The 25,985-nt window shown below is 36.6% G+C and overlaps 1 protein-coding gene across 14 annotated transcripts in view; it reads right to left on the bottom strand.

The window, feature by feature from the left end:
* The window catches only part of ST7 (suppression of tumorigenicity 7), a 280,691-nt gene that overhangs the window by 86,451 nt on the left and 168,255 nt on the right, over positions 1-25,985 (bottom strand). For 8 of the 14 annotated variants that reach the window (XM_023228193.2, XM_023228203.2, XM_023228195.2 and 5 more), the window contains 6 exons: positions 16,680-16,734; positions 15,925-16,040; positions 14,572-14,647; positions 12,414-12,482; positions 10,374-10,528; positions 8,118-8,215 (listed from right to left, as the gene is read on the bottom strand). In XM_023228193.2, coding sequence (XP_023083961.1) covers positions 8,118-8,215; positions 10,374-10,528; positions 12,414-12,482; positions 14,572-14,647; positions 15,925-16,040; positions 16,680-16,734 — 569 coding nt within the window. The remainder of the gene's footprint in view (positions 1-8,117; positions 8,216-10,373; positions 10,529-12,413; positions 12,483-14,571; positions 14,648-15,924; positions 16,041-16,679; positions 16,735-25,985) is intronic. The other 6 variants (XM_023228194.2, XM_023228201.2, XM_023228204.2 and 3 more) reach the window with 1 other exon arrangement.

The raw sequence follows: 25,985 nt of genomic DNA, 5'->3' as shown, positions 1-25,985 counted from the left end.
ATGTGGCTCAAGAACCTGTCTCTGTCTGCACATCCAGCCCTAATTTCTCATTAATAAAAGGATCACAAAAGTAACTGATTTGAGATAAAAATTGAGAATAGGGATAAAATAAGTGAGAAAAGACATCAAGGGAAATGGCACTGTATTACCTCAAAACTTGTATGTCTTCTTGAGTGAGGGGAGCCCCCATGGGAGATGCTCAGAAATTAAGGCTCATTCTCTCCGAGAACCTCGGTTAAAATATGAATCAACTCTGCTCAAAATCCCTACATGATCAGATACATATTTGTATGAGAAAAGGGGCTGGAAAGATACAGGCTAAACTGTATGTGTTGACTTCCTCAGTGCGATGGCACTGTAGAAGTGGAGGTGATATCACAACTCCTTCAATTCTCTGACTTGTCACAATGAGCGTAAATTACCTTTGTAATTTTATAGGACACTCACGGTATGTGTGAGTTAAATGACACAGTATTTGTAAATTTCTTAGCAGAATGTATGGCACATAGTAATACTCACTGTGTAGGTTATTGATAAAAACTAAAAAGCCTGTAGTTCTCAGCTGGGAATCCTGTAGATGATGATGAAAATGCAGAAAGGACACAAGCAGCTCCCTCTGACTATTTTTTTAAAGGAGCCAAGCGTAAGAACACAGAGGGATAGTCAGCAGCTATCATCTTTATATACTAGGCTGAGAGTGGGTTTAACATGGTCAGAGGCACGCAAAACATGTTTATAGCTGAGCTGATAGAGCAGTGAAGTTTTAGAAGAATGAAAGTTTATACAGGGTATCTATATTTTGCTTTTATATATGACCTGCTATTGTGGGTTACATGTGTCCCCCAGAAAGATATGTTGAGATCCTAACCTTCAGTACCTATGAATGTGACCTTATCAGAAATAGGGTTTCTGCAGAAACAATCAAGTTAAGATGAGGTCATAAATACAATATGACTTATATCCTTATGATAGGAGGGAAATCTATACACAGAAACACACACACACACGGAGAATGCCATGTGAAGACAGAGGCAGGGACTGGGGTAATGCAGCTATAAGCCAAGGGATGTCAGAGATTGCCAGCAAACACCAGTAGCTGGAAGAAGCAAATAAGGATTCCTCCCTAGAGCTTTCAGAGGGAGGACGGCTCTGCCACTTGCCTTGTTTTTGGACTCCTAGCCTCCAGAATTGTGAGAGAATAAATTTCTGTTGTTTAAACTATCTAGTTTGGGGTATTTTGTTAACCCAGTTCCAGGAAACTAATATACCTGGGAATAAACTAGTCACAGGTCTGGTTTTAAGCTAAAATTCTAGGTGGATGAAGTTTTTCTTCACCGCATCTGTATTTCCCTGTGTCTACCCCATTTTCTACTTTTTTTTTTTTGAGATGGGGTCTCCCTCTGCTGCCCAGGCTGGAATGCAGTGGCACAATCATGGCTTACTGCAGCCTTAATCTCAGGCCCAAGAGATCTTCCTGCCTCAGCCTCTCAAGCAGCTGGGACCATGGACCACAGGCGTGTGCCACCATGCCTGGCTAATTTTTGAATTTTTAGTAGAGATGGGGTTTTACCACGTTTCCCACGCTGGCCTTGAACTCCTGGGCTCAAGCAGTCTGCGCCACCTCAGCCTCCCAAAGTGCTGGGAATATAGGCGTGAGCCACCATGCCCGGCCATTTTCTACCTTTTTTGCATCCACTACTTCGTTCTTTTGAAAGTGGTCTTGATCTTTATTTTTAAATTTTATTTTTATCATCATAAGAAAATACAAATAGCACACATAATATTCAACATTACCTAAATACAAAAAATAGAAAGATGGCTATAATCTTACTGCTATAGACTTTCTCTATAATCAAGGTTTTTTCTTTATGCTTATACAAGTGACTCTCAAGGCATGGTCAGAGAAGCCCTGGAGGTATGGTTAGGGAACCTCCGGAGTTTTGTTTTGTTTTGTTTTGTTTTTAAGACAGGGTCTTACTCTGTCGCCCAGGCTGGAGTGAAGTGGCCTGATCACAGTTCACTGCAGCCTTGACCTTCCAGGCTCAGGTGATCCTCCCACCTCAGCCTCCTGTGTAGCTGGGGATTACAAGCATGTACCACCATGCCCAGTTAATTTTTTTTTTTTTTTGGTAGAAATGGGGTTTCATCATGCTGCCTAGGCTAGTGTCCAACTCCTGAGCTCAAGCAATTTGCCTGTCTTGGCCTCCCAAAGTGCTGGAATTACAAGTATGAGCCACTGAGAGTATTTCACATCTTTTCAGGGGGTCCTTAGATCAAAACTATTTTCATAATAATAAAGTTTTTCTTTGCCTTTGTCACTCTCCCTCTCCCACTCCAAAAGGTCACCTGTTGGGTAATATCACCATAGACTGAATACAGAAGCAGATCTTAGCCTCCAGCTGTCTCCTGCTCATGTGGACACTAGAGAGATTCGTAAAAGTATAAAAGTAAAGTCACCCTTCTTACTTTTTTTTGTCTGAACAATATAGTTTTCATAACAATGTTATTTGTGTTAACATATAATGTATTTGTAATTATTATTTTAATATCTTTTCAAATTTCTCAGTTTTAATTTTCTAAAATGGTAATTATCAATAGGTAAACTCACACAAAGGTTTAGGGGTCCTCAATTATTTTAAAGGGGTTCTGAGACCAAAAAGTTTGAGAACTGTTAGTCTATATTAGCGTATATTTTTAATTGAAAAAATGGAATCAAATTATACCTAATGTTTATACTTTTCCTTTTCACTTAACAATATCTCTTGGACAATAACGGTAAGAATAGCAACATTGAGTACTTATTACTCGTGAAGTCTGGTCCCAAGTGCTTTGCTTAAAATACCCCATTTAATCCTAACACCTACCCTGTGAAGTGAGTACTAAACTAGCACCCTGGGCACTTCTGATACAGGGAGTTGTGGACCACACTTTCAGAAATACTACCTTATTACAAGACCTTTAACAAGTACCAATGCCAAGGGTTGTTAGGAAAATTAAATGAGGTTATATTTGTAAAGCACCTAGAACAATACCTAGGACACAGTAAATACTACAGAAATATTTGTCATTGAGATGATATTTAAAAATTCTGAGATTGAATGTAGCCACCCAGAACTGGCCAGGGGACACTTCAAACTTTGGAAGTCACAAAGATGAGGAAAATCTAGCAAAGAGATTATGGGATTTTAGGAAAACTAAGAGTATGGTTTTCTAAAATCAAGTAACTAAAATGTTTCAAGAACAGCATGACGATCTGTGAGAAATGAGAGGCCAGGACACGGGAAGAGGTAGTGTTGCAGAGAGAGTGAAATAAGAGTGAGGGAGAATGGCTCAGAGGTTGGCAGGAAACTGCAAAAAGGAAGGGGGAAAGGTGATAATGTCAGAATCTACTTTCAAAGGAACTGTAGATTTACAGAAATGAAGCAAACAATGATCTCAAAGTATGCATGAGGGGCAAGGGAGACCACCACCGCACATCACATTCTCCTCTTTGTCAGCCCTCCCACCAGGACCCCACGAGGTTGATTTACTCTTCCTACCCTGGGATGGATCTTCAGGGAATCTCGTCTGGGCAAAACAGCCCCCAAAACCAGGTTGGTCAAATATAGGGGTGCTTCAGAGGCTTACAGCCACACTAAGGGAAGCCCAGACTCCTAACACACAGAGTGGATAAAAACCCAAAGTCTGGGCCGGGCACAGTGGCTCACGCCTGTAATCCCAGCACTTTGGGTGGCCGAGGTGGGTGGATCATGAGGTCAAGATTATGGAGACCATCCTGGCCAACACAGTGAAACCCCATCTCTATTAAAAATACAAAAATTAGCTGGGTGTGGTGGCACATGCCTGTAGTCCCAGGTACTCGGGAGGCTGAGGCAGGAGAATCACTTGAACCTGGGAGATTGCAGTGAGCCGAGATCGTGCCACTGCATTCCAGCCTGGTGACAGAGAGAGACTCCATGTCAAAAATAAATAAATAAACAAAACAAAACAAAGCAAACAAACAAAAAACACACCCAATGTTGGCCCTGAAACAGATCTACTCACCTCAAGATGCTCTAGATCAGTGGTTCTTAATGGGGGATGATTTTGCCCCCCAGGGGACATTTAGCAACTTCTAGAGACACCTTTTTTTGTCACAACCGGGGAGGTACAGCGGTTAAGCTGCAATTAGCAACTAGTAGGTGGAAGCTTAGGATGCTGCTAAACATCCTACAATGCACAAGACAGCTCCCTACAGCAAAGATTTATCTGACCCAAAATGTCAATAGTGCTGAGGCTGAGAAATCCTGCCCTAGATCAAATGACCTAGGCACAGGAGCTTTCGGGTTCTTTCATATAGGCAATCTATCCCATCCTTATTAGTTTATCCATGCCAATTCTGACAGCGTATGGCTAAGGGGCCAGACCACAGTCAGCAGCCCTATGACATTCATTCCAAATCTACTCAAATAGGGCCAGGAAAAGACAGAAGGAAAACTTGAGGTTAGCTAAATAGTAGATGTCAAAAGGAAAAAAGAAATTGTATTGTATATTAAATGTTAAAGAGGCGAAATTACCAAACATGAGAGCAAGCAGAAAGACCTTTCCTTAAATTTAATAGAGCAGAAAATGCAACCCTTTTTATTTTGAATAATAAATAACACCTTACATTACAGTGACGTTCAAAAGCCAGCATGCAAGGCCAGTAATCCCAGAACTTTGGGAGGCCGAAGTGGGTGGACTGCTGGAGCCCCGGAGGTCAAGATCAGCCTGGGCAACATAACAAAACCCAGTCTCTACAAAAAATACAAAATGTAGCCAGACATGGTGGTGGGCACCTATAGTCCCAGCTCTTTGGGAGGCTGAGGTGGGGAAACCAGTAGAGCTTGGGATGTTGAGGCTGTAGTGAGCCAAGATCGTGCCACTGCACTCCAGCCTGGGCATCAGAGTGAGACCCTGTCGAAAGAAAGCAAGAAAAGAAAGAAGGAAAGCAGGAAAGAAAGAAAGCAAGAAAAAGTCGGTATGCTTTCTTAGCTCTGCCTACTGCCAAAATATTCCTTCAGCAGTAAGTTGAGGCTTCCATATTCGTGATTGCAAAAGGAAGCTAATTAAAATGAGTATTTTTGAAAAACATCCTGGGAATTCAAAATAATTAATGTGTTGCTTTAAAAAATGAGAAGTGATGAATCTTGATGTTAAGGAGTCGACATGTTTACCTCATCAATATTTCACAGGTGTATTGCCATGGAAATACAAGAAATTATCTACTGCTGGCCTTCCCAGAATTCCCTTTTATTCTTTTTCAGAATCTCTTATCAATTAACAGTTTCCCCTTCCTTAAGGTGTTAACAGAGAAATTTCTTTAAATGATTCTGCTTTCTGCATGGAAGGCATTCCAACTCTGACATTTCTATTTCTACTTTGAAATCTGCTCTAGGAAAGTTTTAAACTCATGCATATGGGGAGAGGATGGCTGTGTCTTAACGAGAAATTAGATCATCCTGCCTAAGCCTCTATCAGCAGGCTGTCTGGAATCTACTGAGCTGTTTTATCGGAAAAAGTCTTCCAGCAAGATAGTTTATGTGCATGCTGTTAAAGGAGTGAACCTCTTAGTGAAGTCGTAGTTATCTATGACCCCTGACCGGAGAGGAGCCAAACAAATTAGGCCTGGTCAACAACTGTCTCCTGCAAGGCTGGGAACAGTCATAGCTTTAACAAAGAGAAGGGTCCTCAGCCTTCCCTCCTGTTTGTGGTGCAAGGATTGATAAAAGGAGTCCCTGAAGGAAGGAGCACTTCAAATATTTCTCTTCAAAACATATCTCTACCATGTCTGATAGTGTTCCTTACAGGACTGCTATACCAGAGGGCCCATGTCTACTGGATGCTCCATAAATCCAGAAAAAGGAGCACATGTATTGGTATTCTAAGAATATGACAGATTTTTTAGAATGTAACATAAGAAACACACATATATATACAAACATGCATAAATATGTATGTGTATGTATGTATACACATATGTAGAGAGAGGGAGAGAGAAATTAATTGAGTGCTCAATTCATTTAAGAAAAATAAATTAGAAATATTATAAAATGTCCATCAGGAGAATGGTCAAGCAAATGATGGTATATTTATACAATGGAGAAAAATTGGAACAAAAATTGTAAGCATGCCTACCATATGTCAGGTGTTTTCACATTATCTTATTTAATTCTCCCTGTCGATTATCCTTTCAGGTAAGAATTATTATCCCCAATTTACAGAAGACTAAATGAAAAGCACATAAAAGGCATTAATAAGTTGCCTTGGGTCGCGAAGCTGGTAAAGAGAAAAGCTGAGCTAGACATCTAGGTGTTTTGACTTCCTGCCCAGTGTTTCTCCCATTGCATCCGTCTCTCCCTCGAGATCTATAATGTGAACTAGGTCAATCAGTGGAATTGTAAATATAAAATAACAGTAAACAAAAAGCAAATCATAATGTAGGTGCATTGATTTTCATCACATGAAATTTTATATGTACTGAAAATGATGATAACCAGGAGACTGACAGATAAAAAACCCTGAAATTAAAATCAGCAGAATTTGTTCTTCCTATTAAGTTGCTTAAGCACTCAAGAAAATCACCAAAATTAGCTCCTCAATGCATGCCTGTTCCAAGCTAATTAAAGTTAAGAAAACTCTGTTACAGGCTGAATGTGGCTGGGCCAGGTTAAGATAGAGAAATATCTCATCCTTCCTAAAATTCCCAGCCCCTTCAGAGCCAAAGGGACTGGCAGAGGATGCAGTATATCAAAGGATGGAATTTCTGTAAGTTAAAAAGCTTTGAGAACAAGTTCATATCTCGGCAGAAATCTCCTTTTCTTAAAATTAGCACTTATACCATATAACGTTCTTTGAATTCTTCCTTCAAACAAAATAATTTAATTGAGGGAGATTCTCTTTGCAGTGGCTCTGCCTAGAGAGCATCTATCACCTGCAGTCGAAGAGAAATACTTTAACACCTTCCCTTCTAGTTCCTCACCTCAGATTTGGGGGCTACACTGTTGCCTAATAGAGTGGCCAAAACCAAAGCATGAGTCTCACTTGGGCCTTCTCACATCATGCTGCAACTTGCAGAAATAACCCAGAGTGAATGTTGTGTGTTGGTGATGCCTCCTCCAAAGAGTAACTGGGAATTCACAAGAATAACTGTCTTTCCAGAGACAAACTCCGAAAAGGCTCACCAAGTGTGCAGTCCTCCTGTGCTCAAATCCATGAGCTGAGAATTGAGCTAGATGCCACTTTTATCTTGCCCCTTGGTTCTTTCGTTTTTATAATAGGCAGGTATGTATGTCTTCTAATTCAGCAAAAGAATGAAATGTTGACAAAGGTTTTCTGAGATTGTTTTCAAAAAGAAAATAGCCTATAAATACAATTCATACTGGTGTCAGTTTCTTTATGAAAAGTATTTCCTACTAACAAAAAAACATGGAAATCCAAGTTCCCCAACTGGTTTCCCTTAAAACCTCTGTTTTGTTTTACAGTTACATAATAATAACCTCCTTTGGTTCTCTTTTAAAACTCCCACCTATTTCCTCTCTTCTTTTGTCTTGGCTACTACTAATACAGAATCCTGGTTTAAGAATCTAGGAAAATGCTTGAAACAACTACAATAGGATTAGCACATATTATTAAATTTGAGAGTAGCAATTTGAACCATAATTAATTCAAATCTTCCTAACAACTACACAGAACAAAATCAGTTTGCTAACGTGGCTGGTCTCATTATTGGCTTCCGGCTGCGGCCCCAAACGTTTAATAAGGACATCTATCCAGATTTTTAAAATATGCCAGCCATCCTATTAAGAGCTTTGTATGTATTATCTCATGTAGTCCTCACAAAAATTCTAAGGAGTAATTGTGAGAACTGTTACTGTTGTTCCCATTTTAGAGATGAAGAAACTAGGGCAAAGAGAAGTTGAGTAACTTGCCCAACATACATCATTCATCTAGTAAATTGGGAACTAAAGTAGAACCCCACACAGTCTGGCTCCAGAACCCATGGGACCACCACACCATCACTGGTACAGACTGCTGTGGCCATTCAGCGGGCTCCTGTATCTGTAAGCCACTGATCCCAAACACAAACTCAAACTCACATCTCTCATCATTTTCACTGCTTCCCTGGTCCTCCCGAGTCTTCTGGCACACATTGCTAGCCTTCTTTTGATGTACACCAAGACATTGGTGTCTCGTCCTGAAGAGGGAGATATAAAACACCAACATTTAAAAAAAAAAAACACAGAGGCCCATTTGCCTTGCCCCTAAAGGAAATCTTCAGAGCACTGACAACTTTGTTAATAGTAGAATGAATATCGAGTAAAGTAAAAGCATTGAGACTCCCAAAGGTCAAATCATGTGACTGGTTACCTAATCCATGCGTTTGAGTGAGGATGTTGAATATTTGATAATAAATAAAATCATCTGCCATGAAGTGCTGCGAAAATGAACATACCCACAATGTATACGGTTTACAAGCAGGAATTCCACATTCTTCAAGTGTGCATTCTTTTGGTAAAGATGCAGAGGTGAATCTCAGGTTGCATCCTGATGAACTATTTTTGTTTCATTCTTGACATTAAGTCTGGAGAAGCCTCATCTTGAACTTCTGCTTCATATTATTCTTTCCCTAATACTAGTGACATCATAATCATCTCCAGGTCCCCTAAGCAGTTGATTTTAGATGGCAATATAACACATTCCAGATATGACAATAGAGTATGCAACAAAATGAAAAACTACCCTAGTGTTAGAGAAAGAATTGACAAGCTAAATAGTTGTAACAATAGTCACTAAAACGACTCTTAAAAAGTACATTAACAACTTCTAATCTCAATCTTTTATTTAATTATATGTCTTGTTGGATATGTTTTCAGACCAATGAGAACATGCATGTGTTTAATCCTCAATAAAAATTACCATGTTTGAGAAAGATATGACACACCTGTTACAGATTAAGTACATGTATAATATGCAGCTATTAAAAGATGTTAAGACGAAAGTCCTAACATTTCAAGATTGAAACAATGAGAACAAGATGTGTGCTGAAAATTTGCCAAGTACCTACAAATTATTTTTAAAATGTGATTATATTTTTGGATAGATTTAGGCAACAGGTTGAAAGGATTTAATTTAGAGAAGAAAAGAAAGAAAATTAATGTATTATAGGTTATGTAATTTTATGTATTGATTTCCATTTAGTTCACAAAATACACATTTACTACATGTCTTCAAAATGCACTGCATTACACTAAAACACTTTTTTATTAAAAAGTGAGACATAGATGGCGATTAGAGATTTTATTAGCATATAGATGCTGCAAAATAAAAATAAAAACCTAGGTATTGATGTGGTACATGTGAGGACATACTCATGTATATGCAGGCTGTAATGCAAAGATTTTGCTGACACCTTAGTTATGGGGACTAATGCAGTCAGTTTCTATACCAAATCCAAGTTTAACATTAACATTTAATTTTATAATCTCAAATATGAAGGAGATACATCCCTACTCCCTAAGTTTCAGGAGGGAGAAACTAAGTGAGAAACAAAATAACTTTGTGAATTTTGGTTGGACCATGGAAATACTTACTCTTTTACCACAAAGACTGCAAAATTTCTGCTTAAGCAACAGACTGATGAGACGAGGGGCTCAGGGAATTCCAGAAAAGACTGCGTTGTTTTCTTTCTATATGGTTCCCCCGCAAAGCGTCACTGACTTTCCATTTAGTATATTGAAGTGAAAGGTCTCAGGTTTTAAAGCGTTATCTTAAATTTAAAAAGGCAGTTTTTGTTTGTTTAAAAAGGTATTATTTTAATAGAAAAAAGATAAATAACTAGGAGCTCATGGCTCTTTCTCTCTGGAAGCCAATACCAATGTTTCTTATGTAACAGAAAATACTGATCCAATCACCAAGAACTTACATTCTTAACTGTCCTATTTCAATCCATGTTACAGAAGATCTATAAGATAAAACCTTTGCTAACACTATGGCTAATTTAAATCCTGTTTTCCAACTGGGTTTTAAAGTTATGAGCAGAAGCGACTGATGAACAGAAATATGTAAGAACTCAGGAGGGAAAAAGGTTACCATCAAAGATTACTGCCATTTATTTCTGGGGTTAGGAATCTATGGGCAGGAAAGAGAATGTGACTATAAACAGTAATGAAGCTGTAAGTTAATTATTTACTAACTGCACTTATAGGAAAGAAGAAAATTAATAAAAATAAAGCAAAAGCCAATATTTTCTCTTGTCTAGGAGAATCATATTTTGAACTGGACTAAAAATTTGCTCTGATTAATAATTTTTACAATTCTGATCCCCCAATGCATCAACCTGGTGGAAACCTTACTATGTTGGGCTTCATACTGGGATCCATGATGTTGTAGCTGCTGAGAGCGTCGGTAACAGCCATCTCCAGCCTTCAGGGCCTGCTTAAACAGTTTTTCTGCTTCAGCAATGGTTGTTGCTTCCTCTTCAGCCAAAAGAATATAAGCAGTTGCACACCTGTTCATTCAGATAATAGCCACCATCAATTACAAAGCCAAGGACATGGTAATAGACTTGTAGGAGCTCATGCAGAAAGGCAAGGAGTTACGCCAAAACATGCAGAGTGGCCAACTGGTTCATGCACCCCTGTTTGTAGTTGCTGACACAAAATAATGATACAAAAGAAACGTCTATATTTTAGCTTGAGAGGTAGGATGCGTAGTGTTAGGAGCATGGGGCTCACATATGGACTCCACCATTTATTAGTGTGTCACTTTGGGCAAGTTCTTACTCTGCCTCCCTGATGGAGAACAACATGGAATCTTTGTTCACAGTGTTGTTGTGAAGGTTAAGTAAGATGATGCATGTAAAGTGCTCAGTACAGTAGCCAGCATGTGGTTAAGTGCTCAATAAATGTCAGCTAGTGATGGTGATGATAACAGCTGTTATTAAATAGTTCCTTCCAACACTTAAAGTTAGAGGTGCTATATACAGGTTTACTTCTGTTAACCAAACACAGATTATCTTCAATCTAAGGATTTCTTCAGAATAAGAAATCTGTTAAATCAAGTTACTCACTGAAAAAAACACAGTGCTTCAACATCTCTTTACAGTTAGCACTGACTTTCTGCTTCAGAGAACATGGGAAGAACCTACAAGTAGTGTTATTTCTGAAGAACTCAAAATCTGACTCAGCTACAGTAGCTAACAAGTTAAATCTCATGCCTTCAACAACAATAGCTACCACTTGTTGCTCAGTATCTATTAAGCACTGTGCCAGGCACTTAACATATATCATCTCATATAATCCTTTCAACAACCCTCTAAGGTGGGAAGCCAAAAGGATAATTAATGAACATGGGGAGTTCTTGGGAATTTAAACCTTCCAAAGCATATGAGGAACAACCCACTGCCAAAGACAGGGAATGGAATAGGGCAGTAGTGAGGCTGTAACAGACCACACAGGCCCTGCACCCATCCTTCCACTTTCCTTCCCCACTGCCTCACTTGTGGCATTTCCCTACTTATTTCCATCAGACCACAAGAGAGAAAATAAACAGAAAGTAAAACCAAATGCTACTTTTACTGTCCACAAACTGCAATAGCCAGCTAGGAAAAGGAGGCTGAACTTCACAGCTAATGTAAGGGTTGGGGCTACTAATTAATCTTAGCCTTAGGAAGGGTCTGTAAGGTCTTCAGCCAATCTCTCTAATTTCAGGCAGGAACCATCAATGGGGCTTTAAACAATGTGGTGAGGTAGGGAGAAAAATGCCCAGAAAAACAGCTATAAAACCAATTTCTACAGATGGCAGCATCCATGACTTGGAAAGAACCATAATGATGCTGAAACTATCCAAGTGATTCACTGGAGAAAATAACTGGGACAGGCATCAGAAGAAATGCTTAAGGCTTCAGATGCCGACATATAAATATGAGGCAAGGGTAATGAAGTGAAAATTGAGATTGTAATACTGAGTGGTAGATACAGTATCAGAGGAATTAACGGTAAGATTGTAGTTGTTGGGCTGGGAACCCAAGAATGGTTAGGGCTAGCTTGCTTGCTTTGCTTATTTAAATTTCAAATGGTATTCTTAGGAGGAGAGGCAGAGTAGCAGTACTGGCCAAGAAACATACATCTATGTGGAAACGCATGAGTTTGGGATAGAAACATGCTAAGAGCTTGTGAGTGAAGGAAAAAGGAGAGAGCAATAGAAGTGCTAATGGTTGGGGAGTACAGAACAGACTGCTCAGCTCGATGGAAGATATAGATGATGCATCCTTGTCACAACACAATACACACACAGAAGCAAGAAAGTGTGGTGATGGGGGTGTCAACCATCCAGATATCCACTAGAAGTCTCATTTGGTTAGAAGTAGGGCACCCAACAGGTTCTTGACTTACTTTGGTAACAATTTTATCTCCCAGATGGTAGAGGAAGCAATTAGGGGAACTTCAACTCTGGACCTAATTCTGACCAAGAAGAAAAAAATAGTTGGTAAAATGAAAATTGATAGGAACATTCAGAGAGAGTCACTATGTCATTTTGGAGTTCAGGGTAATCGAAGAGGGGAAGGTGGACTTCAAAAAATTCAAAGAAAAGAGGCATGATTCAATGGCATGAGACTCAGAAGGAAAAATGGTTTAAGAGGGTTGAGCAGCTTCTAAATGTTCAACTGTAACAGCAATCACAAATGATCCTCTCAGGAAGAAAAGAGGGGTGGCACTTAAGTAACCAATATGGCTTCACAGAGATTTCTCCCAGGTCAGATTTTTAAAGGACGTATTTTAAAAGATGGAAAGAGGGCATGTAATGATGGTCTATAAGAGAGTGGAATGAGTTTATAAGAATAATGTCAGGAGAGCTATAATTCCAAATTAGCTGATGCTGGCAAATAATAACAATAATAATAAAGACAAAATAAAATACTAAAGACAACCATTTATTCCCTATTTTAAAATTATGTTTAAGGCCCTATCACCATCCCCATATCACAAAAGCAAATAAGCAAAAAAAAAAAAAAAAAAAAGACAAACAACATAACAACATCAAAACAAGGAAGGTTTATTGTTAACAGCAGTAGATAATAAAGAAAAAGCAAAACTCTCTCCCTCCTATTTTGTTCCTGGCTTCTCTATTAAGGAGAATGACTGTCAGACTGAAAAAGGGAGAAGAAATTAAACTCTAAAATGGGTAAAAAGATGTAAGATAGCAAACAATTGATCCATTCTAAATGAATTACTGGACTGGATGGGCAAATCCCAGGAAACCAAAAGACCTTGTAGGCAGGCCATGGAATTGCTCTCTGTGGATAATCGAGGAATTACAAAGAATGGAGAGGTGCTAAAAGATGAGATGATAAATGTAGCATAAATTTTCAAAAAGGGTAAGAAGGCTGACTTCCCAAACTACAGAACACATTGATTTGGAAAGATATTCTAATGGATTATTAAAGGGATGGTCTCCAAGCACTTTAAAAAGAAAGTAGTGACCACTAGAAGCCAGCTTAAATTCACTAAGAATAAATAAATCAGATTGTGCTAGCTTAATTTACTCTAATAGATTTACGTGAACAATACAAAAGATGGTGACTCATGAAGACATGAACCTGGAGGGTAGTTTCTACATGTCATGTCACAGGGCTCTATTCCTGGCCCTCATATTTTTCTCAGAAACATGGATGACACACAGAAGGCAGGCATATCGAATTTGTAGATGACAAGAAACTGGAAAATAAATATGTTGCATGACAGAATCAGAAACCATAGATCAACTGGTTACAACGGCAGGATTTCCAACTCTCAAGACAATCCTTTTTTTTTTTTTTTTTTTCCTTCCCTAAGACCTCTGAAGAAGATTCTGTAAACTTCTTCAGAAAAATCATAAAATAGTTTAGCAATGACCACTTGGCAAGGATAGTGTTGAGGTGATTCAAGCACCAGATGGGTGGTTGAGCTAAGTGACCTTTAAGGTCTCTGCCAACCCTGAGTTTTTATGACTCCAACTTTAAGAATCTTTCTCATTTTCTGAGATCTCCAGAAGAGATTTCCCAGCCTTCCTTGGTAACCCATAGAATGTTTAACAACACTCAAGACAGCATTTCCTCTTATCTTTGTCTTAATCTTGAAATAGTTTCTAAAATTTTTTTAAAACCTTATGTTGTTATCATGTTTTCCCCACTAGCAGAAGTTCTACTAGAAAACGTTCTAGTGCACATGAGCATTCTACATCTGGAAAAATTTCCCTGTCAAAATGTTTTAGATATGTAAATAATTGTATTTATTTTATATCTTCACAATATCCTAGGGAAAGCCCTTCAAGAAATTAATTTAGGATTACAGCAAAGCCATTGAATTTATCTCTAAAATGACTAAAACCACCTCCACACGGTGGCTGTCCTTCATTTAAAAAAAAAAACAGCTTTTTTAAATAGAGTAATAACTTCCCAAATAATCCTCCAGTTCAAATGCAGTTTAATCTAAGTATCCTATCAATGGCAACTGAATATATGCAGCAAAAGATGAGATTTCCTTTTTAACGGCAAGATTTTCCGCCACTTACTCATTTATCTCCAATGCTTCATGAGCTGCAGAAATCCTAGCTTGGGGGTTTCTCTCTCTCCAGGCTTTCTGCATTACTATTTAAGAAAAAGAGAAAAAACCAAGTCAATCAATACATACAATTAGGTAGACTCAGTAGAGGACAAGAGCTAAATTGGGAATGTCAGCTTAAATTACAAGAATATAGTTCATTGCTTAGAGGGTTGGCCAAAATCTCCAAAGTCACATTAATGCGCTATTCCACTGTGTTTCAATTGCTGATAGCAAACCTTTTTTGTGCTCACAAAACTACAGGCTAAGGAAATCAAGAAAGGCACTCTAACAGAGATTTTTGCATGTCGTTTGCACATTAATGTCACTTGTTTTTGGAGAACATACATTATTTTACACATTTTGAGATGACATTGCTACTAACCTCTCCATTCACTTAGATGCAACATAATTGGTCATTTTCCGAAGCACTTATTACAGACTCTTGGTGTTAGAACATTTTGAAACCATTTCAGGAATGATGTGTGGGTCAGTAATAAGTGCTTAAGCTTTTGCTTAACGTGTACTGACATCCCAAATTTACCTGCAAACCTAGCTTTTATACATCAGAGCAGTTTCTGAACATATGGTGGAAAGCTCAATGATTGGGAATATTTACTGTACCATGATGTTTCTGCCATAGCAAAGAGTACCATTTTACAAAGGAGTAACAATCTCCTTATTTATTTTATAAATTTGTATTTTATAAATTCTTTTAGAGTGTGCAGAGGTTCCCTTTTAAAAACATTTTTTCACCTATTTACTTTGAGTTAGTTTTATAATACAAAAAAATTTCGGATGAATTATTTGAAACTCACGTAATGTAAAATACACACTAAACAAAGTATTTTCTCAGATGGAACACACATCTGGACTCCAATAGCCAAGGCCATGACCCCATTCGATAGTTAACCTATAAACCGGCAAATAAAAGTCACTAAAATATATTCATTAATCATTTTAATCCAGTGAATTCCAATTTCTACTTTGGATATCATAAAGGAGCAAGATCCTTCACGCTAACTCAACCAATAATTTCATTAGCATCATATAAGATTTATATTTCTTTAAAATACATAAAACCAAATTTAATATATTTTTTAAAATCACGATTCAAATTATTATGAGGGGACTCATTTCTACATCAATACTTCATTGTGATAAAGGTTTACATAATTATCAGAGTTCTGGGTTCTTATTAGTCAATCAACAATTTAACATTTTATTCATTGGAGTTTTACAGAGTGGATATTCTAAAAGCAGAAATCTTGATACTTAAGCCAAAAAGCCCTCCCATTCAGAAGGATGTATGGATTTTTCATACTTGCGTCTGCGGGACGCAGATGGTCTGAGTCACAAGTAAAGAACGTCTGGTGGTCCTGGGCAGAGAGATTCATGTCATAGTAAGTAAGAGGCTCTCGTCCTGTCACCCAAGTATACCTGCAAAGGAGAAATAAGATGATTAGACACTTTTGAGAGAGAAAAGCAAGACCTATAAAATATTAAGCTGCAGAGGTATTGAAATATAGACCATTAACTGAATACTAAAATAGCTTTGCTAATGAATAAAAATTTTTTAAATCATCTTATTCTACCTTCAGAAATTATATCTATCAAAAGAAATAAACATTTTCCCGTGTATTTTCGTCTTAAAATTTACTAGCCATTGCTAATGAAAACCTTCCCTAATTCGTATTATGAATAGACACTTTCCTAAAGCTAAGAAAATTCTAATTTGCCTAATTACTTTGCTAAACTAAATTCCAACGTAACTTCTGTGACATCTCTATAACCATATTCCAGGTAAGCTTCAAAATGTTTTGAATGTATAGTATATATTGAAAAGAATAACTGTTAATACAAAAACTCTAAAAACTACACGTTTTTGTAAATTATTCCAAATCTAGTGCTAAAATATTTATAAAACAGAAAAATCAAAACATTTGAAGATAGTATTAAAAAATGGATGCACTAAATAGACTGTTACAATGACCCCTACATGAACCAGCAAAAACATTTACTGCTGTCTTTGCTCTCTGAACCAGACCCATTTGTTTTCCAAGCTGTCAAAATGCTTACCGATTATATTCAGCACCCCTAAATAAATTTAGTGGATTTCGCCATACTTTGCATTCTGCAACAAAGAGAAATATGAAAATGTTACACGTAAGTTCAGTGACACAAGCTAATTAATTCAGCAAAACACCCTTCCTGGCCATTTGATAAGATAATTTTATTCTCTATCCTTTACATGGGAAGCAATGTGGAAAAACTCTGGGTGGTTAATCACAAAATGTGGCTCAGGCTCCAGGACTTTGGAAAGTTTTGCCTAATCTCTCTGGGCCTGAGTTTCCTCACTTGCCAAATCAAGATACATGCCAAAATCAGCTAGTTCATAACTCCTAAAATTATTTCAAGCAGTCCAAACTGATTCTATGAATTTACTTCTAAAACCTTACAGAAAAAAGTACAGGCAGAAGTAAACCTATTTTCTGTTGGTCTAAAACATATCTCACAATAACGTACATGACAAGACAAACTATAGAGTATAATATGCAAAGAGCCTTACAGTCTTAATTTGAGTTCATGCTAACAGTGATTTTATGATAATTTACCAGTTTGCTTTTGCCTTACAGGAAAGGAATAAGAAAATTAATAAGGTTACCATACTGTAGAAAGAAATGCAATTTTAAAAATTTTCTCAAAGCATTTTAATATCATTTACTTGCATAGATACATGTACTAATCATCATAGTAATATCATAATGTTAGCATGTCCTAATAGACCGTACCTTTTCATTATACTAGGACCACAGAAATTTAGAACAAAAGGACTTTAACTTAGAAAAGTCAAACATTAGCTTTAAGACTGTGTTACAGTGGTAAGCATATGACTAATAAACTACAATTCTTTTAAAACAGTCTATGATTAAGACTTTCTACTGATTCAGAATACTAGATTTTGGATGAATAAGATTTTATTAGAAAAAAAATCAGTTAATAGTATTCAAAACATCTACGTGCATGGGTAACCAGCAAAAACCACATCCAACAACATATGTACAAAAAAGTGAGCAATTATTGCAGAAATCCAAAGGACATTAAAGGCCACATGGTGATTCATTAGGATTCTATCCTCAGTCCTGTACATTCAACGTCCATCCATCCACTGAGCATTAATTTGAGCACCCACTGGAGAAATAAGTAAATCATCAATTTCAACACAGTATGATAATGGAGAACACAAAACACTCTGGGAACATGTGTGTAATCTCAATAAATATTTGTTAAGATAGTAAGGGATGTACATGTAACAGGAATACATGTTTTCATTTAAAGAAGATGCACTTATTTCTAAATTAGGGCAGGATCCCACTTAAAATTCACGCAATATTTATAAACAATGGCCCTAAATTTTTTGTCACTTAGCTTAACTTGCCATTTAGAAAATGATCTTTGTCCACTTAATTTAGCATCTCTGCATTTTGTTCTTGAGAAACTGAGATCTGATGGCTGTCAATTCATATGGCATTAACTAGAAAATTATGCTTCCTGTAATTACTTTTTCTCCCCTTAGAGGAATCACTAACACCCTGACTCCAGATCATGGCTTGAAACACACTGGTGAGCCAAATAACCATAATCCCTGCCCTTATGGCTATTATAACTACCTGGACCTCACCACTGCCAACCCCTGCTCAGAAAATCTCTTTTAAGATTCAAAGTGCTCTTCTTAAAGCTTCATGAATATTGCAAGATTTGTATCTAGCATAAAATAAACATGAATATAGATTTATGGATAAGGATCCTCGTGGTAGAATTATTTACTATAAAAAAAGGACACTTGGGGAGATGCTTCTCCTCCACTGAATTTCATCTGAAATACTAGTAAAAAGGCTATGGCAAATATTTTGTCTCCAACAAATACATTATTTTACTACCTGAAAGGATAAGCACTGTTTAAACATCAATTGACAAATTACAAAGAAAACTGTTTTCAATTAAAATTTCAACTCTATTACATATCAGATGCAATTGAAATGATTTCTAAACAAAAAATAACTCCAAAGAGAAATCTTGTATATACCTAAAGTATCCACTGAGCAGTGTCTAAAGATGCTCTTTATTTAGGAAGTGTCACAATATAGCCAGTAGGGGGTGCAGCAAACATTGTGAAATACTGCTTTTATGACTTCCATTAGTGAGAACTGAGCTTAAAAAGAAATCTGTGTGTTAACATTGTTGCCATGTATGTGTGCTGAATTCAGTTTAATTATCCCTAAAACTTAGAAAAAAGGATCTAAGGAATTGCATCAGATGTAAACTGTTCTAAGTGAGAATAAAACACGTAATGAAATGAAGAAGTACCTAAGAAATGTCTTCATTAGTTATGCCCTCTAAATTGAAGGTACAAGACAGGTATATTTTTCTTTTAAGAAACAAGCAACCTAGAGGTCAAACATGAGCACATGTCAAAGTTTTGCTTTAAAATTAGGCCACAGCTATGTTAATTTCTTCTTTGTCCCTCTGTTCCATAATCTTACCTTGACTGCAAAAACTCAGTCTGGAATCACTCTAGGGAACACACCTCATAAGTATCAGGCTGCCTGATGGTTTAGTGATAGGGACGAAGGACGTAAATGCCAAGCATATTAGAATATGAAGATTTAAGTCAAGAAATACTCAGATCTCCAGAGGGTAAGAGTTTCTTATTTGTTCCTTTAAGGAATAAATTCCTTATTTCAAATCAGATTTAAAATTTTACCTCCAAAAGGAATTTTCCATTCTTCATTAACATCAACAATTTTAATGCCCTCAAGATGCACTAGAAATTGATTGGGACTTCATCATGAACTTGCTAATATCATTAATAATATAGTTAAAAATATGCCCTTAATACAACAAACATGCTCTCTATAGTTCCATACGCAGCAATTCATAGGGCAGTCTCTACTCACAAGTGCTGACAGAAATGTTCCATCCTCAGCACACATGCAAGAATGAAATTCAAGAAAAAGGGCAGCAGCAAATATTGGAATAACACTTGTTTAGTTCCCAAAGTCTGCGGAAGAGATTCCCTACTTTGTCATAATGAGATAATTACAAGTTTCTGTGTGAGAGACAAAGAACCTAAAGAATAATGCTTACTATCTACAGCTAAGTACTTCTAAAAGCAAGCTCCAATCCTTTTTTTAGCCCTCCCTCTCACTATTCCCTACTAAAACCTTCCATCACAATCATACTTATTTCATGTATTTTCATACTCAACTACTCTTCCACAATGCCCATCCTATCACTCATAAGACTGTGTGGTTTAAACATGTATTGAGTGGCTAATTATGCATTAATCTCTCAATTAGGCCATGGGTTACCAAAAAAAAAAGATAACAGCTTATGTCTTAGAGAAATATTTAGCCTTGGCAGAAAAGTGAAAGGGTATTGAACTAACTGGCACCCACCTGAAGAAGCTCTACAGAGGGAATAAATATTCTGAGAGAACCACAGACTTTTCCCTTTGTCACAATATTCAAGGGAAGAGAACTCAATTCTCATAGAACAAAACAAAAGGCTCTATAGTCACAGGGCTTTTAATCACACAGAAAGAAAATATTATTCTACACCCAATTTAACTCTGAAAACTTTTTTCTAAAATTAAAAAAAAAGATAGAACATTCCTAGTCATAGGGACTTCAAAAGTTATAAATTGCTAATTCATGGCCCAGAAAGGTTTCAAAACGTTACCACTTCTTCCCCGAATCTAAAGTATGGACAAGCATGACAACGTTATTACAAACAGTAGTAGCAGCAACTTTTGTTGTTGCTATGAGCTTGATTTTCATTGATCCTTTCCGTAAAGGGGCCTAAAGCTCAATTTATCTATATTCCTTACATACATTAGTTAGAGGTATATATTACATCCTTTTTACAAAAGTAAAAAGTACAGAAAAGCTAATTTCCCTAAGGTCTATGGTAAATGAGATTAAGGCCTGGTGTCCAGACTGCCCGACTCCTATCCATTATATGCAACAAACCTGTTAAATCCTGCAACATCATATTTTGGAAATATTGTGAGTCCATCAGTTAGATTTTTCACTAGAGAAACAGTTTTTAAAAACTCCTCTGGAAAAACGTTAGGAACTTTTTAACACTTTTAAACACTTTAGTTCCAAAGTACAATAAAAAAGGGTGCTAGCTAAAGTTTCATTGGCTTGTATTATAAAATTAACCCCAAATGAGTCAATTTCTGACAAGTGATTGTGCATATGTTTATCAGCTTTGATAGCTCAGAAATGAATACCCAATTCTCTACTTTATTCAGATCAATTTAAAGCAATCATTATGAGTAAAAATATCCATATTCTTAAATAATTAAGCTTTAACTGTTTCATAACTTTAAAATGTTATTTTGAAACAATAATTAGAAGTAAAGGCACAAAAATATGTAGGTAGCTTTCAATTCAAATATGTTACTATCTCAAATTATTTATGAAATAACAAAAGATATAAGTAAATGTGAATTTTAAGACCATTATTTTGGCCTGTTATTTAAGATAATGTACTACTTTCTTCAAGAATATTGTTGAGATGGTTAAATCTGTAGCAGCTTCTGTCATACACCTCTCCTTGGTCATTTTTCACCTAAGTCAACCATCCTACCAAATAATGTGGAAATTGTGAAATAACTTTACTAAATAAGTATTCCCTAGCTACTAAAACTGTTTTAGGTATTATCATCATTTAACTGGAGATCTAATTTGTACTAGAGCACAAATTTTAGTGGCAAAGGATTTTAAAAAGATGTGAAAAACATTGGCTAAGATAATCACTTTCAACACATCCATTAGATTGTGGTGAGTTTACCCTCATTGAGACTCTTAGAGAGCGCCCGAAAGGTCCTTGACATGTAGCACTTGGCAATTTGCTGAGGAATATACTTGAAAGGCAAGCACTGAATGGCCTGGATATAAAAGAGTCACTCGGCTAGTGAGTAAGCCTAGCTGACCACAAAGCCATACCTCCAAGTGACTGCCATTCTCCACAATCATATTTGTAGAGAAATCAGTTCATCTGGGCACACTGCCAAACGGCTGTCCTCTGACTTGACATTTCCACACGACCTCATTTAATGCTCAAGTGACTCTATGCGGTAGACATCACTGCTATTCCCATGTTTGCAGGTTAAGATACTAAGACGTAGGAAAGTTAAACAACTCGCCCAAGGTCACATACAGAAGATTAGGACCACATCCGTCTGACCCCAGAGCCCAAGCTGTCAACCACTGGCAATCCTGCCACTGACCTGTTCCTACAGTAAGTTTAGGTTAATGTCACTTCAGAAATAATGTACAGAATTATGTACAGAATAATGTACACTGTAGTACAGAATTTTACTAAAATTATTTTAATTGCTTGATAATTATGTTAATCTTGGTTTATAGACCTCATAGAGGTTCTGGACAAGGTCAATTGAATTTTTTAAAGTGCTTAAGAACTTGGATTGTGAAGTAAGACGACCCAGGTTATCCGCCATGTGACCCTGGACAGATTACTTCACCTTGCTATACCTCAGTTCCCTTAACTATAAAAGAGAATAATATCTGCTTCCTGGGGCTATTGTGAGGATCATGAGAGATAATATCATACAAAGCTGATAGCAGACACTAAGAGTGTTAGTTATTATTGGAACGAAATGGCTTCCTATGGAGAAAATTATTTATTCTAGTGTTATGAAAATTTGGGATCTACGAAGGTCTTGAATATATTTTTCTATTCTACCTGAATTTCTACATTGCCATTGTTTTTCTTTATTATCTGAATTTAATCAGTGCTTAAATTGCTTCTAGCCATGTAGTAAAATTTAACTCAGAATTTAGAATATATACATTTATATAGAATTATTAAAATTATTTAGAATTTGGAATATACATATCTTATGAAGATTAAAAGAGATTAAAAGGAGATGATTTGTGACAGGAAGCCAAGTGACTATCCAGTGTGTTTAAAGATCCAGTTCTATGCAAGAGGCTATTAAAGTATCTCAGATAATTTAAACTTGACTTTGGCAGGGATATTTTTCATGTGACAGAGCACTCTCCACTTTTCCCATTATCCTGAAGAAGGTAAACGCTGCAAACCTTTGTCTTTATGGCATCTTATTTGAGAACAAGGCAAATTATCCAACAGATGTTCCCATAAACACAAATTCAGAATGTTACTGAGACCTTTTAAATCCCTATTCATCAACAGCTCATAAACTAAGCTGAATTAAGAAATGGTAGTGAGAAACATGGTGATGTGACAGAATATATAAGCAGAGTTTATCAGAAATTGCGTATCTGAGAGAAAAACAGCAGTTTAGCTCCCAAATAAAGCAAAACCAGTGGAATGGACACAAATGCTAACTTCAGCCAAACAATGTGAAGTTTGTCTGAAGTAAGAAACTGTATCATTAACTACATTTCTCCACTGGCCCACAGATAAAGATCACTGCAAATTTTGAGCAAGTCTGCTTTCAGGCCACTTTGTACAAATCCAGAAGTTTAAAAATATATGCACAATCTGCCTGTAACCATAACAACCTTTCTCACTCCTCACTCCACCACCCCCATCCCAAATCGTTCTTAGGTAGGCCATGTTTTTCAGCTTTTATTCAAAACAAATTATTCCTTAAGGAAAGAGTTACACTGAATTTTCATATAGAACAATGTTTACAACGGATATTTTCCATTTATTCTAAGTTTTTTCAATGATTTTCTCAAATAATCAATAAAATACCATTACACTGCCTTTGCCAACATCCATGAGACTTTGTGAGCCATGTTATATTTCATGTACAATTCAGCAAAGGGCTGTCTTACGATGCTTCAAGAAAATCGATAGATTCACCCTTCTGTTATTAAGGCAATAGTCATTTTATTATTATGAAGGCAACAGGAATTTTTAAACAAGTTTAAGAAAATACATTGATAACCCTCAGCTTTGGACCTTCTTGATACTTAGCATTTGAAATGAGACTATGAAATAGAAAGTGATTAAAAGTAGAGATAAATTCAGACAATGCACCTTTTTAGTATTTTTCTTATTCAAAAATCAAAGTCACCACAAAAAAACAGAAACAGACAATGGTATTATTCCAGTGGTATCTGGCACTTCCAAACTAGCATACATGTTTGTTTAGCTGAGGCAGCCAAATATCAGAAGCCCAAATGTCAAGAAGTGGGCAGACGGAGACCTAAATATACTTAGACAAGGTAATTTCCATTTTTCTAAGGATAACTATTTGAACACTGTTATGATATCAGATAATAAATGCTGTCTATTATATAAGAAATGAATAGAAATATAGAATGCATAGTAGGCACTCAGTAAATACTAGTAGATATTAATATTAAATGAATACTACTAGATAATATTATCATCATTGAGTTAGGAATAATATCCAAAAGCTCAGTCTTAGCCAAGTAAAAAATACAAACAAAAGTGAGAATTTACACAGGTTATCCTCAGTTAATGAATTCATTTATTCCATGATAATTGCAGAATCTTGTGTCTGACTAGATCTGATCACATCACTCCTCTGCTTAAAAGGTATCATTGGTTCCCATTCCACTGAGGATAAGGCCCAGGTTCCAGATTCCTCAGCACAGCACGAGCTGCTAGCCAACTTTGGCTTCTGTCACAATCCAGTCCCTTTCCCATATGTCCTGTTTTCTAGTCACTTGAAGCCAATTTTTATTTCTTGAACATGCCGTGTTTCTCATGATGCTCTGCCTACAAGTTTCCCTTTTCTTTTGTTCATCCATCCAAATCACTATCCAAATCAAATGTCACCTCCTGGGAAGCCTCCTGTGATAGTCTGTATACTATCTCTCTACTTCCGTTAATCTTTAATATTTTTACCTTCAGCAACACTTATAAAATTGCATTGTAATTTTTAAGGCATGGCTTTATTTCTAGCCTCTTGCAGTGTCCTATTTCTTTGAAACTCAATGAATCAACGCATGAGTACATGCAAGGCCTATGCTTTCTCCTCTTATAAAACAGGTGGGAAGAATTTCCTAGCTCAGTCTCTCTGTCAACTGAGTAAACATTTCCTAAGTACTTCTTATGAACCTAGTCTTGGGTAGGTTTTTATGAATATGATTTTTTTAAAGGCAAAGTTCTTATCTCCATGGAAAAGTCTGTCTATCGAAGGAGACAAAGTGATAAGTGCTCTGGTTGTATGAGGAAAACATACAAATCTAAGGAAAACAAAATAGGAGATCCTGACCCAAGCTGGGAAAAGCAATTTGTTCCTTCAAGGAGAGAGCCACCAGTTCTAAAACTTGAAGGATAAAGAAGAAGAAATTTAAAAAGCCACATTAGGTTTTTGCCTTCCTGTCTAGAATAACCGACCCACATTTCACAACTGTCTAACCAGGTTGTAAGAATCAAGGATCAGTGTATACATAAATTTTGTTCCAGATTTTAAGTCAATACTCTTTTAATAGACTCTGCTAGCCTGCTATGAGTAGTACTGGGCACCTCTTGGTACAATTTATTTTATGACTAAAGGATACATGTATAAAAGATGGCATTGCCCAGCCAGGTAACAAAATTGTCTGAGACTTTGTAAACTCATTCACTTTATGAAAGGAAAAGAGACCTCAGCAAAGCAAAACATTACTTTAACCAGCTACTATAATAAATGCTATTTATTATTCTAACGAGGAATCTTGATCATTCAGTCGCCAGGCATGAGCAGTGGTGGATAACTGCTACCACTTTGCATCTCCTGTGTATATCCCACAGATTAATTGTGCTCTTGTCTGACTTGAGTTACTATAGCCTTTGAATGACAAAGAACATTGTAGAAAATTAACAAATTGAAAACAGAAACCATCCTCATCTGAGACCATTTTTTATAGTGAATACATTTATATTTTCATTGAAGTTTCCCTTCTCTCTCTACTTGATCTAAATCTCTTGACATCATTTCTCAATGCAATGAAGAGTTCATACCCTTCCCATTTTCACTATTATTTTGCTGTCTCTCTTAGTGGATGCCTTGATTAAGCCTTATTCTTTATATGAATGTTGATGCTATTCTTAGTGCTGTAACAGCAGCTTTGTTTCAAAGAAATAGTAGACACTGCAAGATGCTAGAGATACTACAATAAAGCCATACTTTAAAAATCACAATGTAATTTGATAAGTGTTGCTAAAGGTAAAAATATTAAAGATTAACAGAAGTAGAGAGATAGTATAGAGACTATCAGAGAAGGCTTCTCAGGAGGTGACATTTGATTTGGATAGTGATTTGGATGGATGAATAAGGGAAAAGGGAGACTTGTAGGCAGAGTGTCATGAGAAACACGGCATGTTCAAGAAATAAAAATTGGCTTC

This window comes from Piliocolobus tephrosceles, chromosome 8 (assembly GCF_002776525.5).
Source record: "Piliocolobus tephrosceles isolate RC106 chromosome 8, ASM277652v3, whole genome shotgun sequence".
NCBI lineage: Eukaryota > Metazoa > Chordata > Mammalia > Primates > Cercopithecidae > Piliocolobus > Piliocolobus tephrosceles.
The sequence above is the reverse complement of the archived record's forward strand: the minus strand, read 5'-3'. Positions and strand labels throughout refer to the sequence as shown.